Source organism: Equus przewalskii, chromosome 18, assembly GCF_037783145.1.
Source record: "Equus przewalskii isolate Varuska chromosome 18, EquPr2, whole genome shotgun sequence".
In the NCBI taxonomy this organism is placed as follows: domain Eukaryota; kingdom Metazoa; phylum Chordata; class Mammalia; order Perissodactyla; family Equidae; genus Equus; species Equus przewalskii.
Genome location: NC_091848.1, coordinates 13,153,255 through 13,166,605, shown reverse-complemented (window position 1 = coordinate 13,166,605; position 13,351 = coordinate 13,153,255). Strand labels below are relative to the sequence as shown.

Genomic DNA, 13,351 nt, shown 5'->3' with positions numbered 1-13,351 from the left:
AGGGCAAGAACATCATTTCTTTTTCTAGTTGCATTTCTGTTTGATGATAAATTAAGGAGGAACTTGGAAAAGTAAAGGGAGAAGAGAAACATAGTAATTAGGAAATTAATCCCAGATTACAATAGTGGTGGCAACGTGGTTATGGAATATGACAGTGTATACTTATTTCAAGACCTCTGTCTCACTAAACTTGGGCCATTCTTTGTTAACAATAACAGTGGCAGGTAGTATTTATTGCCTGCTCATCACATGCCAAGCACTGTGTTTGTTTGCCGTGTCATAGTGTTTCATTAGATCTTTACAACCACTCTACAAATTAGATATTATCTTTATCCCCACTTTACAGATGAGGAAATTAGAGTCAGAGAAGTTAAGAAATCTGCCCGAGGTCTCATAGCTAGTGCGTGGTGAAGCCAGGTGCTAGCTAACCCCAAGCTGTCTGATGCTAGAATCAAGCCCCTGAATCCTACACTCTCCTTTTAATTGTGAAAAATGGTTCTGATATCAAAAATTGGTGTTCCAAATAGGATTGAAGCTCTGTGTCTACTAAGTTTATTTTGACTTCCCCTTTAATCCTAATTCCTTAGTGTTTCCAGTTTTCAAAGAGGATAGCAAGACTAGTTAGCAACTAGTAAGACTTGTGTGAAGTCTAAGAAATACACTTTGAAAAGTACATTCAACCTTTCGGGAATGTTTTAGCAAACAGTTGCAGTGTCACGGATAGTTGACTCTTTGGGCTAATGGCATTCTGTTAGGATTACATTTCTATGAAAATATTATGATGGATTATCTAGAGACACAGCCCGTAGCAACCGAGAGCAGAACTTTCTCACATTTATTCCAGTATTCAGACCACGTGAAATATTCCCCGGTTATTTCTTTTGCTGTAGCTGGAGCTTTGCGCATGTCCCAGCAGCCAGTATATGTGCTCTTTTAGGTGTCTGATTGAATTATAATCTGTGCGAATTCTATCAGTCATGTCGGAGAGATAAACTCTTGTTTAGTAGCAGCTCTTTGTGGAAATACAACTACTTCTGATAATGGCCAAGTAATTCTCCTTTATCAACTGCTCAGGGCCTGATCCGGAAATCAAAAAAGGGAGCTCTTGCAATAAAGATTCCGATCTCTCGGAAACAAGCGAGCTCTGACATTGCCATCTCATTCCATGCGTCTCAGGGATCAGAGGCCTTCCATTTTGTATATGCTATTCAGACACTGGCACGGAGTGAGAAGTACTGTCTATTAAGCAGACTAATTTCTCTAAAATTAGAAAGCAAAATTACACATATTTTGCTGTCTCTTCTGATATCACCACAACAACCACAGGGCTGGAATACCTTAAAAAGGAAATAAATTGCTGATTAGCTTCCGAAAATATAGGGTGGCCAAGTAAGATAGCAGATTATTGTACTGAAATGACTTGATAAGCCATTCATTCGATCGGAGAGGGTAGACTTGCAGAGCTGTGGGTTAAGAAATTATACTGTATGCATTTTAAAGGCAGACATTCCAGCAGTCAGCTGAACCTGGCCTGAAGTCCAGAAACCTGGATTCTAACCTTGGCCGAGGTAGCATCTCTGGCCTTTGGTTTCTTCCTTATAAAAATAACTTTGGACTAGGTATGGGTTTTCAGACTGGCAGCCTGGAGACTAAATGCCGCTAAATGTGGACTAAATGTCCAGGTAAATGTGTTTAGTTTGGTTCACATAAGGTGGTGGTGTTTTAATTATGCCAATAGGAGAAAAAATCTAGCAGTTTCACACAAAAACCTGGATTCCTTGAAAAGTTTTTTTTTTTAAGATTGGCATCTGAGCTCACATCTGTTACCAATCTTTTTTTTTCTCCTCCCCAAAGCCCCCGGTACATAGTTGTATATTCTAGTGGCAGGTCCTTCTGGTTCTGGTATGTGGGACGCCGCCTCACCATGGCCTGACACGCTGTGGCACTAGGTCTGCATGCAGGATCTGAACCGGGGAAACCCTGGGCCGCCAAAGCAGAGCGCACGAACTTAACCACTCGGCCACAGGACCGGCCCCCTTGAAAAGTTTCGAAAAATCACATGGATCTGGGGGCTGGCCCCACGGCCAAGTGATTAAGTTTGTGCGCTCCACTTCGGCAGCCCAGGGTTTCACTGGTTCAGATCCTGGGTGTGGACATGGCACTGCTCATCAGGCCGTGCTGAGGCGGCGTCCCACATAGCACAACTAGAGGCACTCACAACTAGAATACACAACTATGTACTGGGGGAATTTGGGGAGAAGAAAAAGAAAAAGATTGGCAACAGATCAGCTCAGGTGCCAGTCTTAAAAAAGATAAGATGATCTGGAACTATGGAGCCTGAAATCCCAAAGAGCAGCAGTATGTTGGAGCAGTATACAGCTCTAAATGAGGACACGTACCCGCTCCAATTTGCACCAGAGGCCCCATCACTCCCCGTTGTCTCCATGCGTGCTCAGCTCCATACATTTACGTGACTTGCCCATGCCCTGTATCAGATCGTCTGGGAGTGAGATACTGAGATGAATTAAGACATGATGTCATTCAGCTACCAAAGAGGGATCCTTTCTAGAATCTGCAGTGATGATGGCCACAGCCCCCAAACCCAAGTCTGTTAAAGGTTGGATTTACATTACTGTGGCATCTTGGCTTGGCAGAAATCATGCACACTAACATTTTTGGTTGTTTTAAGATTTAAATGTAAAGTGCTGCCTATAGCATCATTAAAAATTCAACCAGAGGACCCATGGCCTACTGGCTAAGTTCAGCGTTCTTCACTTCAGTGGCCCAGGTTTGCACAGCCATGCTGTGGGGGCGACCCACATATAAAAAACAGAGGAAGATTGGTACAGATGTTAGCTCAGGACTAATTTTCCTCAAGGAAAAGAAGAGGAAGATTGGCAACAGATGTTAGCTCAGGGCTAATCTTCCTCAGCAAAAAAATAAATAAATAAATAAAATTCAACCACCTGTAGTTGGGTCTTTTGAACAGTTAATTAAAATTTCTCTTTTCTTAGTTCTAAGCATCAGAAATGAGGCTTTTATTTTTGAGGGAGGATTGTTTTAATTAGTTTTTGTCACTTTTATAACTAAAGAACTTCCTTTGTCCAGAAAGGCTAGGTCACTTGTCTGGAGAAGTGATTGAGTCTTATTTGTTAGTAGGAATTTTTAAAAGGTTGAATTTGGTAAATATAGAAGGAGTACCTACGATAATAGGAGGAGTGATAGTAAACAGCCCCATCGCATGACCTATAGAGACAAATGTCAGTTACTTAGATACAAACACAGCTAGAGCTACACCCAATTTAATAGTTTGCAACTGGACTTGAGTTCAGTTTTAATAGAGCCATTTTTATGAACTAATGGGTGATTCTGCGGTAAGAATGTGAAAATGATTTCCTCTTTTATCCCTATGAATTTCGTTTGAACTGTGCTTAAACTTCTTTTTCACCTTAGCAAGAGGAAGACTTCATGTATGCCCAAAGTTCTCTGCTAATGGTCTATACCACCCTCAGGTTCTTCTTCTCGATTGGTGTTGAGCCAGAGTCTCTGTTCCTGTTTATGTTCTGCTCTCAAAATTCTCAACTACCAAGTTGCTTAGTCCTAGATCCTCTAAGGCCAGTAGAGTTTTGTCTCTTCCTGTTTTTAATTGGTCTGAAAACTTGCTCCCCTGTCCCCACCCCAAATTCTTCTCTTTGGGTGTAACATGATAACTTGCAGAGTTGTAAATTTCTTGCAACCTTAGCGTTAGTTTCTGTGATTGGGTCCACGGCCCCAAAGGACCTATAATGATTTACCCCTAACGGGAAAGTTCTCCAGAAGATCTTGCATGCATACTGAGAAATTTAAGCACCAGATACCCAACAGAAGATGCAGCTAACTTCTCTCATTCCTTGAATGCTGCCATGCTGACTCTGAGATGTCTCTCTCCTTAGACGGGACAACTGGAGAGCATTTCCGGTGGGTCTGTCCTTTGGGCAGGCTTCTTGTTGCTAAAAATACCAGTTGGCTCAGTATATTCAAGCTGCTGTTGTCCTTCTCAAGATATGAAGTTGTTCATTATCCAGAAACTTTATTGACAATTTTGAGACTTCACATCCTTGGGACTCATCTTTTTATTTTTGGAAGACTTGGAATTTGTAATTCAAGCATTCTCTTTTCAAGTCTAAAAATATAGTTCAGAAGCCAGACGAGGTTTTTCCCCCTCAAATACATGTTAGTTTAAAAATGAATGCAGAAAGCTGTTTAGGTTGCCTTTCTAAATTTGGAGTCCCCAACAGTTTTATTTTACCTTTACATCAGTTGATTGAAATGATGAATGTATACCTACCAGTTTTTGTTCTTCTGCACACACACATTTTGTGCTGTGAGGCTTAAACTACCTCTGGTGAAGGAAGCAGCATTCTGTGACAAAGGACTGAGTCTGGGTTTGTTTCTACCTTCATAAATCATGCAGATGAGATCGGTGGCTATTCCCAGCCACACATGATAAAAACATCCTGTGCCTTGCTGATGTTTCTGGACCTTCAAGGTCACTAGGCTGATCCTCTGTAGCATTGCAAATTCTTGGAAATTTCTCTTTCCTCTCCTTTTTCTTAGGGTGCCCCTTCAGTCGCTTGGTGCAGCCTTCTCTCATTTTAAGCACACCTTTATCCTTCTGTTCCCTCCTCTTCCTCACCCTGCCTCCCGCCCTTCCCTTTATTATAAAAGAGAAGGGATCTGTTTGTAGTCGTTTATTCTTGTGGGTGACTGACTAATGACATTTGGGAGGAATGAGTTCCTGTCAATGTATTCTGTGCTAGTGCCTGCCATTTTAAAATACCTTAAAGCTTTGTTTCTCGTTACAGGAATTTAAAACCAATTAACTAGCAAGTGAGTGAATACTATAGGAACCCCAGATATCATCCTAAGCCTGGCTCTGAAAATAAACCTTTTAAAATTCCTTCAGAGGTGACTGGGGCTGGAAAGGGCAGGTTAGAAATGACCACATCTTGCACAACCAGAAGGATCTACAACTAGAATATACAACTATGTACTGGGGGGCTTTGGGGAGAAGAAGAAGAAAAAAAAAAAACAGAAATGACGACATCTGGTGATTCCAGACTGAAGGCCCCTCCCAGTAAGGAGGTGAGCTCAAGGATAGCTTAGTGCTTCTGGAATTCCTTCTGGGATCAGCTGAGGCAGAAGACTCTTTCCTTAAATATTGTCCTGGAGAGGGAGAAAGCACAGGAGTGCATAAGCCTCCCTTCCCCCGACAGTCTCTAAGAGAAAACGTCTACTATCAGAAATATAAGACAACTGGCAAAAATATGTAACAGACAACCATGCAAATTGTGAACTGTATTAGAACTCTTCATTTTTTTAAATTAACCATTTTAGGGGGCCTACCTGGTGGCATAGTGGTTAAGTTCACACGCTCTGCTTTGGTGGCCCAGGATTCGTGGGTTCAGATCCTGGGTGCGGACCAACACACCGCTTATCAAGCCACGCTGTGGCAGCATCCCACATACAAAATAGTGGAAGATTGGCACAGGACTTAGCTCAGGGACAATCTCCCTCACAAAAAATTAAATAAATAAATAACCATTTTAACTTAGGTAGAAATGACTACCCATGCTCAATAGTCCAAGCTACCCTTCCCGTAATAATTGAGTTGCACTGTACTGTGCTGTGTTTTAAATATTTCCTCAGTGACACTGTTCCAGGCCCAGGCCCAACTCCCATCATGCCTGAGCTCAGTTCTGTCCTCACCTTCAGCTTAACCTTCTTTCTCTCTTCCAGAGTGACGTACATGCATATTTCATTTTCTGACCATTATGTAGGTGGTGTTGAGTGAGAATTTCAAATATAAGATTCCTTTGAAACTTCTCCCACCACCAGAGTCTTTCAACCTTCCAAATAAAAAGATCCAGTGGCCTGGAATGCACCACTGTGTCTTCTTGCTGTGTGATACAAGCTTGAAGAAAAGACATGTGTTCTTGGTACTCTTCCATTAATAGAGGTTTTAGAAACACCTGTGCCCAATGCCATTCGTAAGCACCTTTCAGACGTTTCTTCACCATCCAAGGAAAAAGTGGATCTTGGGGAGCTGTCGATGCTATTTTCCAAGTTGGAAACTTTTTTATAAATGCAAACAGACCAAAGAATGGAAAAGTAATAAATATAGTTTGAGATTTCTGGCTGCTGGGAGCTTCATATTCGTACACACAATTAATGTTCACATCCAACCTGTAAGGTTGATGCTTTTGTTTTGTATCCTATAGCGATGGTGATGGTGTGCTGAGAGCAGGGTGGTTAGAAAACATGCCCAAGGCTGCATAGCTAGTCCTTGAGAGAGTACCACACTTTCAACACTGCTCTACTTATTTAATGACTATATAGATAAGGCTGCAGACCGTAACTAAGCTTCATTTCCAAATAAAGAAAAGGGAATTGAGGGGAAGGAGAATTAGTGAAACACAGTTGCGAATCTCTTAGCCTGGTGCCTGGCACACGGGAAATTCTCAGTAAATGTTCGCAAGTATTATTGCCCCAGTGTCAACTCTTTGAGAACTTTCTTTCAGGGAGGATATTAATGATCCATTATTTCTTGCTTGTGAGATGTGAAGTTATTGACTTAATCGCTGCTGGGCTTGGCATGTTGAGCCCTATTTCTGTTTATTAATGTGATGAGGTTACTCGTGGTGAGAGAGGGACCCTGCTGTGTGTGGCAGTAATTATCAGAATTGCTGTGTGGCTGCAGGAACCAATTGCTAGCAAATGCTGATTTCTTTCTTTCTTTTCTTATTTTAAAAAAATCCCATTACATAATTTAACAATCATTTTGTTCCATAGTGAGATGAAAGAATTTAGCAGCCTTCAGCTGGTGCTGAATGGAGAAACAAATTATAGAAATCACTGACATTAGTGCCTGGCTAGGGCAGGATTGTTTCCTACTGAATGTTTGAAAGTATTTTGTCCAATCTAATTTTGAAAGACTGGAGTCACTGGGCTTCCACTGCTCTCCTTGGGAACTATAATTACGTGGCCTAATAGAGCTCAGTGGTGGGACATTTTCTCTAGCTGATCCAGCAGGAGTGGATGCACCTAGAGGAGGTCTGGTCACTGTGCTTTTCAAAATGGGATTTGGAGAAGGGGCACAAGCATGTTTTACTTGCTTGAGAAAATATTCTTTTCTTCCTACCCAAGGATGTTTCTTTGGTCCATCCTGCTGCTGTTGAAACATGATTTGCTATATAATGAGATTTTCTTTAACTTTGTATTATGAAGAATGACAAAAATACGCAAAAGTAGACAGAACAGTGTAATGGACACCCCTGTGCCCAAAACTAGACCCAACAACCATCAACCAGTAGCCAATCCTGCCCCATCTACATGCCCATTTACTTCCTCTTTTCTACTCTTATTTTGAAACAAATCTTATCCTATCTTTTTAAAAAAAATTCTGGTAAAATATACATAGCGTAAAATTTACCATTTTAGCCATTTTAGAATGAATGATTTAATGGCATTAAGTACTGACTGTTGTGCAACCATCACCTTTATCTAGTTCCAGAACTTTTTCATCACCCCAAAAGGAGACTCTGTACCCATTAAGTGTTCACAGCAATTCTTCGCTCCGCCTAATGCCTGGCAACCACTAATCTCCTTTCTGTCTGTATGGATTTGCCTATTCTGGAAATTTCTTATAAATGGGTTTATACAGTATATAGCCTTTTTGTGTGGCTTCTTTCAGTTAGCATAATGTTTTCAAGATTCATCCATAATGTGTTATGCATCAGTACTTCCTTCATTTTCACAGCTGAATAGTATTCTGTTGTATGCATATACCACATTTTGCTTATTTATCTGATGATGGACATTTTGATTATTTCCACATTTTGTCTATTGTGAATAGTGCTGCTTTGAACATTCAGATGCAAGTTTTTGTTTGAACACCTGTTTTCAATTCTTTTGGGTATATACCTAGAAGTGGAGTCTCCAGGTCATATGATAATTCTGTGTTTAGCTTATTGAAGAACCGTCAAACTGTTTGCCACGATGACTGCACCATTTTACATTCCCTCTACCGATGTATGAGGGTTCCAGGTTCTCCACATTCTTGCCAACATGTTATTTTCTGGATTTTTAAAAAAATTATAGCCATCCTAGTGGGTGTGAAGTAGTATCTCATTCTGGTTTGACTTGCATTTTCCTAATGACTATTGATGTTGAGCATCTTTTCATGAGATTGTTAATCATTTGTATGTTTTCTTTGGAGAATTGTCTATTTAAGCGTTTTGCTCATTTTTAAATTATATTATGTTTTTATGGTTGAGTTGAAAGAGTTCATTGTATATTCTGGATACTAGACCCTTATAAGATAGATGATTTGCAAATTTTTTTCCATTCTGTGAGTTGTCTTCGCTCTCTTGATAGTGTCCTTTGATGCAGAAAAGTTTGTAATTGTGGCAAAATCCAATTTATCCGTATTTTCTTTTGTTGCATCTGTTTTTATTGTCATAGCTGAGAAACCATTGCCAAGTCCAAAGTCATGGAAATTTACATGTTCTCTCCTAAAAGTTTTATGGTTTTAGCTCTTAGATTTAGGTCTTTGAGCCATTTTTGAGATAATTTTTGGTATATGGTGTGAGATAAGGGTTCAACATCATTCTTTTACATGTGGATATTCACTTGTCCCAGCACCATTTGTAGAAAGGATTATCATCACATCCTTTTATCCACAGTATTTCAGTATGTTTCTCTAAAAGACAAGAATTTTTTTTACATAACCACAGTACCATTATCACACTTAAAAAATATTAACCATATTTTCTTAGTATCATCAAATATCTAGTCTATAGATTGTCTCAAAATTGTTAACATCTTTTCAAAGAAGTCAGTATCCAGATAAGTTTCATCCATTGCAGTTTTTTGGTATATATTTTTAAATGTTTTTAAATCTATAGATTTCTCCTCCATCTCTTTTTTTCCTTCTCACAATTTATTTGTTAAAGCAAATGAGTCATTTGCCCTGTGGAGTTTTCTTTTCTAGGTTTTGTTGATTGTATCCCCATGATGTGACATGTTTCTCAGTCCTCTGAATTTTCTGAGTTGGTAGTTGGAACTAGAAGCTTGATCAGATTCATGTTTTGGGGCTTATTTTTTTGCTTTTTGTTTTAGCAAGACTACTCCTTAGGTGATGCTGTCTTATTCTAATCAAGAGGCGTGGCCAAAATGTGATTACGTGCCTAAACCTGTTAGTTTATTGGGGGTTGTGAAATAGTGATAGTCTAATTCCATTATGTCTCTTCATCTAATAGATGGAATGCTTGCTTTTAATGAAGAGAAGCTTTACCTGTTTTATTATTTAATTACCCAGTGGTAAAATTTGCATAAGAAAGGCAGTGTAAATTTTTTTTTTTTTTTTTTTGAGGAAGATTAGCCCTGAGCTAACTACTGCCAGTCCTCCTCTTTTTTGCTGGGGAAGCCTGGCCCTGAGCTAACGTCGTGCCCATCTTCCTCTACTTTATACGTGGGATGCCTACCACAGCATGGCATGCCAAGCAGTGCCATGTCTACACCCGGGATCTGAACCAGCAAACCCTGGGCCGCCGAGAAGTGGAACGTGCAAACTTAACCGCTGCGCCACTGGGCCGGCCCCGGCAGTGTAAATTCTTGATTCTTTCCCTTTATTTGCCAGTTCTCAAAATAAGAAGTTAGTTCTTCATTTTCTTCAAACAGTGCCAGTTATATTCTTTTTGAGGAGAGTCTTTGTTAATGTGTTTAGTTAAGCATATCTAATATGTTTCAAGACATTGAAGTTATTGTTCTTGTTGATGTTCAAATTATTTCGTCTTTGGCCAGTGAGAACCTCTTCAAGTTGACTCCTGAGTCCTTTCTAATGTGATCTCTTGGTCTTTGATAGCTTCCTGGTTATCATATATGGTAATTTTATAACTTTTATTGGGTTGGAATGTGATCCATTGTGGCACGCCTCGAATTTCCTTGCAAAAACTCCTGCTAGGTCTCTATACTTCCACTGACACTCTGGAGAGGATGGGAGAGTGTCCCTCCCCTTTGTGGAATCATAAGAAGACAAATCAGAACAAGCATTGGAAACTCATTCATGAAAGTCTTTTCATGAGTTTGTATTGAGTTTCAACTAGGCATACAGACAAAAAGAAACAATTTCTTTTTTTTGTTTTTTGAGTGTCACCTGAGCTAACATCTGTTGCCAATCTTCTTTTTTTTTCTTCTTCTTCTTCTCCCCAAAGGCCCCCAGTACATAGTTGTATATTCTAGTTGTAGGTCCTTCCAGTTGTGGCATGTGGGACATCACCTCAGGGTGGCCTGATGAGCAGAGCCAGGTCTGCGCCCAGGATCCGAACCCGCGAAACCCTGGGCCACCGAAGCGGAGCATATGAACTTAACCACTCCGCCACGGGGCCGGCCCAAAAAGGAAACAATTTCTGCCCAAAGCTTTTGCAGCCTGGTAGGGTATGCTTAAGGCCCTCGTGAGGTGGTGCTGATGTTAGGAATGTGCATTTGGACAAAGCCAAAACCATCAATGTGGTTTCATGCTGGCTCCATTTTAGTTCTGTTTCTAGTGTCAAGTCAGAGATTGATTGCTCGTTATTCTGAATTCTTTTCATATCATTACAAAAAAAATAAGTACCCAATAAAGTGACTTTTTTGAAGACTTTCTGAAGAAGAAGGAGAAAGTATGGAAATGGATGTGTTTTTCTAAACCTAGAAAATGAATGTCAAGCAGATCGATTGCTTTGCCCCTTCTAGTCTCTACTTCTCCATTGAGGAAGGGAGATGTTTATTTTCTGCCTCTTTTATAAAGTTGCTGAGTACTGTAATGAGTTTATATTTATAGGGAACTTGGAGCTTTTTGGATGAAAGGTGCTAAATTAGGGCTTATTGCTTATTGAATTTATTTGATGTGTCCAACCTCCTGGGAACATTTGCTGAAGTTAATTAAAAACAGATAGTCCTCACTCTGACAGCTTATAGTGCCACTTACAAACCAATAACATAAACTGTGTGCACTTCTGTCCTAACGTGGGGCTGCCTAGACAACCATAGCTCTTTCAGACAGGGACCAATCTTACTTTTGTAGGAAAAATGAGTTCGACTGCTGGGTAAAAACACAGAGAAATTCTCAACCACATCTGAATCACTTATCTGCCCTCATTTTTAAAAGTACTTAAAATATGGAGATTTTTCTCAATTTCCCACTATAATTTTCAGGTTGAAAAATTAAAAATAATCTTTCCTTTCTGTCATTTTGGGAAGAAATTAAGATAAAAGTTTTTGTTTTGTATATTGTGGTGTGATCACCTTTTCTTTGCAGAAATGGCATTCCAAAGCAGCCAACTGGAATAACTTATGCTTTCTTAACTCAACCCAGTGGAAGCTGTGAGGTGTAATTATAACAATGGCATGTTTGCTTCCTTTGCCAGTTGGTCATGGAGTTTTGTGGCGCTGGCTCTGTCACTGACCTCATCAAGAACACGAAAGGTAATACGTTGAAGGAGGAGTGGATCGCATACATCTGCAGGGAGATCTTGCGAGTAAGTGACAAGATGGGAATCTTGGGAGGTGTTGACCTTTGTACTAACCTTCCGCTGAAATTCATCAACTTACTGGAAACCTCGTTAAAGCTTTATTCTAACAGTGCTGGTGGTAGTTTGTTGTGGTCTGCTCTAACGGAAGTGAGAGCCATTCCGAATAGGCCGTGTGCACTCTCACTGGGAAGGTTAACACTGGATGATTTCCCTCAACAAGGGATTCATTTCCAATGGTGCTTCCAATTAGAAATCAGATTTTAGATCCTAGAGATAGTGTTCCATTTAGGAAATGGATTTTTTAGAGATATTTTGATCACTCATTTGAATTTTTCATTTATGAAAATTTACAATTAATTTAAAGATTGTGTGACTTTAGCCATGTCAGCATATATAATCTAATTTAACTGATTTTACATTAAAAAAATATTTTTTTTTATAAAATCACTGAAATCAATCAAAATAGCTGGATAAGACTGTGCCTTTTCCCCTGGTTTTGGCCACAAATCCCATAATTGGCAATCTGGACAATAGTGTCATGTTTGCTGAGGTCAGTTCAGGGGGGAGAATGTAACTGGTCATATTTTGGTTCATTCAGAATAGTTTATCTCTTGCTACTATATTGAGGCTACTGTATGTTCGCTGAGCGTTCTTACTAGATCTGCTTGTCAATCGTTACTTATTTGTAAGCTCTGCTTTCTTAATATAAAGGAACAAAAATTAAAACTGTTTTCACGATGTGTCCAAGATATGCTTTTGAGAGAGGGATTACGTGCTATGGATGGGTGGATAGATGGATGGGAGGAAGGCATTAAAAAAATGATGTTTATTCATTTAATTCAAACCACGTTAGGCAAAAAAACAAATAGAAAATGAAATTTTAGAATGATAACACCTATGATAGCATAAAAAGTCAAATACGTAGAAATAAATTTACATAAACGTAAAAAACTTTTACACTAAAAACTACAAACCATTACTGACACTAGAGGAGACCTTAATAAATGGAGGTATATGCCATTTCACAAATTAGAATACACAAAACTGTAAAAATGTTAGTTGTCCCAAATTTGATCCATGGTTTCATTGTACTCCCTATCAAAATCCCTCTAGGTATATCTGGATATTGACAAATTGATTTTTAAAACATTAATTTGGAAATGCGCAAGGGGCCAGGAATAACCAAGTCAATCTCGAAGAACAAAGTTGAAGTGTTTATGCTGCAAGTTATCTGCACTTACTATAAAGCTGCTAAGTCATTAAGACAGAGTAGTATTGTCACAAGAATAGACAAATGGGCAAGGAAACAGAATTGAGAGTCCAGCACAGACCCACTTCCTGTGGACACCTGATTTATGACAGAGGAGGTGCTGCAGCACAAGGGGAAAGGGAGCTCTTCTCAATAATTAGTGCTTGGCCAGTTGAGTAGTCATGAAAACCTGAAGCTGGACATCTGTTTTGTACCACATTCAAAAACTAATTCCAGCTGGATTATAGATATAAATGTGAAAGATATAAAAAATAAAGCTCTTTAGAGAAAACGCAAGATAATACCTGCATGGCTTGGAGTGGGCAAAAAGATTTCTCAAACGGAACGCAAAACAAAATTGGAGGGGGTATCACGGACCTATGGCTGCTGATCTCTGTCAAATCTGACATTTATCTCCAAATATTGAGGTGCCATTGTGTAAAACTTAATTTGAATTTCTGACTTAGAATTTTACTCCTTCACAGAAAGCATGATGGATTATTTAGTCATCCAGACTACTAAGTGGGTGCCAAGAATCCGTTGGGTCTGC

The 13,351-nt window shown here is 39.5% G+C and overlaps 1 protein-coding gene across 33 annotated transcripts in view; it reads left to right on the top strand.

Moving 5' to 3' along the window:
- The window catches only part of TNIK (TRAF2 and NCK interacting kinase), a 383,771-nt gene that overhangs the window by 243,426 nt on the left and 126,994 nt on the right, over window positions 1-13,351 (top strand). For all 33 annotated transcript variants that reach the window (XM_070583121.1, XM_070583113.1, XM_070583127.1 and 30 more), the window contains one exon: window positions 11,448-11,558. In XM_070583121.1, the coding sequence (XP_070439222.1) occupies window positions 11,448-11,558 (111 nt within the window). The remainder of the gene's footprint in view (window positions 1-11,447; window positions 11,559-13,351) is intronic.